The 2395-nt window shown below is 40.1% G+C and overlaps 1 protein-coding gene across 1 annotated transcript in view; it reads right to left on the minus strand.

Moving 5' to 3' along the window:
* Positions 1-2390, minus strand: part of LOC103474043 (SH3-domain binding protein 2) — a gene marked incomplete at its 5' end in the record, with an annotated part of 7794 nt that extends 5404 nt beyond the window's left edge. The window contains 5 exons of the mRNA XM_008424759.1: positions 95-243; positions 326-408; positions 1095-1162; positions 1263-1380; positions 2323-2390. Of these exons, the coding sequence (XP_008422981.1) occupies positions 95-243; positions 326-408; positions 1095-1162; positions 1263-1380; positions 2323-2390 (486 nt within the window). The remainder of the gene's footprint in view (positions 1-94; positions 244-325; positions 409-1094; positions 1163-1262; positions 1381-2322) is intronic.
* Between the last annotated feature and the right edge of the window lie 5 nt (positions 2391-2395).

Below are 2395 nucleotides of genomic sequence, written 5' to 3' on the forward strand. Positions count from 1 at the left end.
TGGAAATTGTGGTTGAAACAGGAAAGGTTTTATCCACAGGTTAGCTGTATTTCAGATATTTAAAACAAAAACCAATCAATAATTATCAATATCAACTGATATGAATTGTGATGTCCAGCCGTATCGTCCAGCCCTCATTGCAAGACGTACAGATGTTTCTACCTGCAGWTGTTGGTGAGCCATCACCGTCTGGCTTCAGATAGTCTTCCTCATCTTCTTCATCATCATCCTCATCAACRTAATCTGGGCACAAAGAGAATAAATGCTAAATATTCCGAGGAAACTAAAGGGTGGAGCGGGGATGAATGTGTCAGCGTGGTCTTACCATCCTCTGCTGTTTCAACAGCGTGTTTAATTTCCATGGGTCTCTCTATGGTGCCATAAAAATCTGCGTCTGAGTCGGAGTCACTGCAGCAACAAGGAAGATTTAATGAATTACAAAATAAAGTTGCTCAAAGGAGCAACTGCTCGTGATACCTGGATAACGAGAAAAYTTATATTTACATCAAAATGCCAATATGTGGTTTATAAGATGACTATTTCTTATGAATTTTCCAGAAAAAGGATGTTCTTGCTTAAGCAATCCGGCTAACTATGTAGCTTCTAGGCTAACAGTTAGCCTAAAACCATCACCACCCCACATAGTGACAACCATATACATGGTGTACAAAACAAGTGGTCTATTTTATACCATTATATGGAAGAACCATTGACATTTTGAAAGTCAGAGCTATGTAGCTTGATAGCTTTAGCCAAAGTTTGCKACTCTTGCACTTGTATGAATCTACCAGGTTCAACATATTGGTTTGCAGTTATATTTATATAGGCTAAATGTAGTCAAAAGGTTCAAACATAAATACAAATGTTAAGGTTCATCTGACTTATTTGTAAGTGTGAGAGTTTATTCCAGGTAGCGGGTTTCCTTCAGCAGTTCAAAGACGTGCCGACTAGATTAGCTGGAGATTAAAAATGGCCCTTTGATGTGTGAGAAACGCTGCTTGTGTCTCGTTCAGAAACCAATCAATCAATCGTTACCAGACTGGTAATTTGTGCTTTTGTAGTTTAAAGTAGTAAGTTTTACCAGATTTTTTTACCTTGAAATTTGGGCCTCTTTTCTGTCGTTATAATGATCTATTTCCCTTCGCAGATATCGCATCCATTTCTGTAAGACATGAAGCAAAATAACCAGATGTCAGCTTCTCCCTGCAGAGAGCAGAAACATAAAACTTTCACAGTTCAGTGATGTTCAGCGATGTTCTCACCCTTCGCTCGTCTTCGCTGGCTGCAGAAAAATACCACGTTCTGTGTTTCTTACTGAAATGGACGATTTTAAAGGGAAAAACGTTGCTGGACGTCGTCTCCTCTGCTGCCCTCATCACTCTGTTGAATCAAACAAATGTAGGAGATTGGAGATTTATCTGTTCGTAATTATTGGGAAGTCCACTGGGTAAAGCAGCAGGTAAAACAGATGCTGTTCTGAATRCATCTTGTTCATTGCATTTGGTTYATCAAGCTACTGGTTTGGTTAAATTGCATCAATATCTCCTCAAAAAGTTTAGCGTTTATTGAGGATCTTTTCACACCTGATAGTCTGATAGATTCGGTTTGACTGGGGACCAAAACGGCAACATTTGTTTCATTTTCAGCTGCAGYTTTCTTTCAGACCTCTCTGAGTCAAACCAAATAGAGCAACATGTTCCCCTCCTGGCCTGTKGGGGCGCTGCACCAAGGACCAACAAAGGAAACAACATAAAAACCTCTGAAGGAGACACTGACCTCAAAATGCAAACAAAAATGGAGTGGCGTCAGATTTTAGTGCTTGGAGGATTTCTCTTTTGTCTTTGGCTAAAAGCCATGAGCCATTTCTACTGCTAGCGSTAGGCTAACATGTTTGTTTTGGTTGTATTTACCCAGAATGCCGTACTTCAGTCCACTTCCTGCTTTTGGAGTGGTTTTTAGTCAGCTTAGCGTTCACATATGAATTCAACCATAGTTCAGCCAACCCGAGACCTAGATTTGTCGGTGGACCAGACTTTTTGGACCGCCTCAAACAAACTGGACTTTCTGGTCAAATTAACTAGAGTTGGACTAAAGCGAAMCAAACATGGCTGGTATGAATGATTCACCTTAGAAAAGAACCAAAAGCTCATTTAAAGTGGTCTCATTATGCTTGTTTTGGGAATACCAGGCATTTGGGCTAATACCAGCCAAAAGTGCTAGCTCTAGCCCAAATGCTAAAGCTACTTTGTTTATAAATCAAGCAAAATCTGTGAAACAAGCCATAAACGTTGTTGATATTCGCTGTGGTTAATTTTTACTAACCTGTTGTAGCCGTTGAGAGAGAACGCCCCCTGTGGTGAAGGAGAGGTACTGCTTTTGAAGTAGTAAACGCAAC

Source organism: Poecilia reticulata, linkage group LG12, assembly GCF_000633615.1.
Source record: "Poecilia reticulata strain Guanapo linkage group LG12, Guppy_female_1.0+MT, whole genome shotgun sequence".
Lineage (NCBI taxonomy): Eukaryota > Metazoa > Chordata > Actinopteri > Cyprinodontiformes > Poeciliidae > Poecilia > Poecilia reticulata.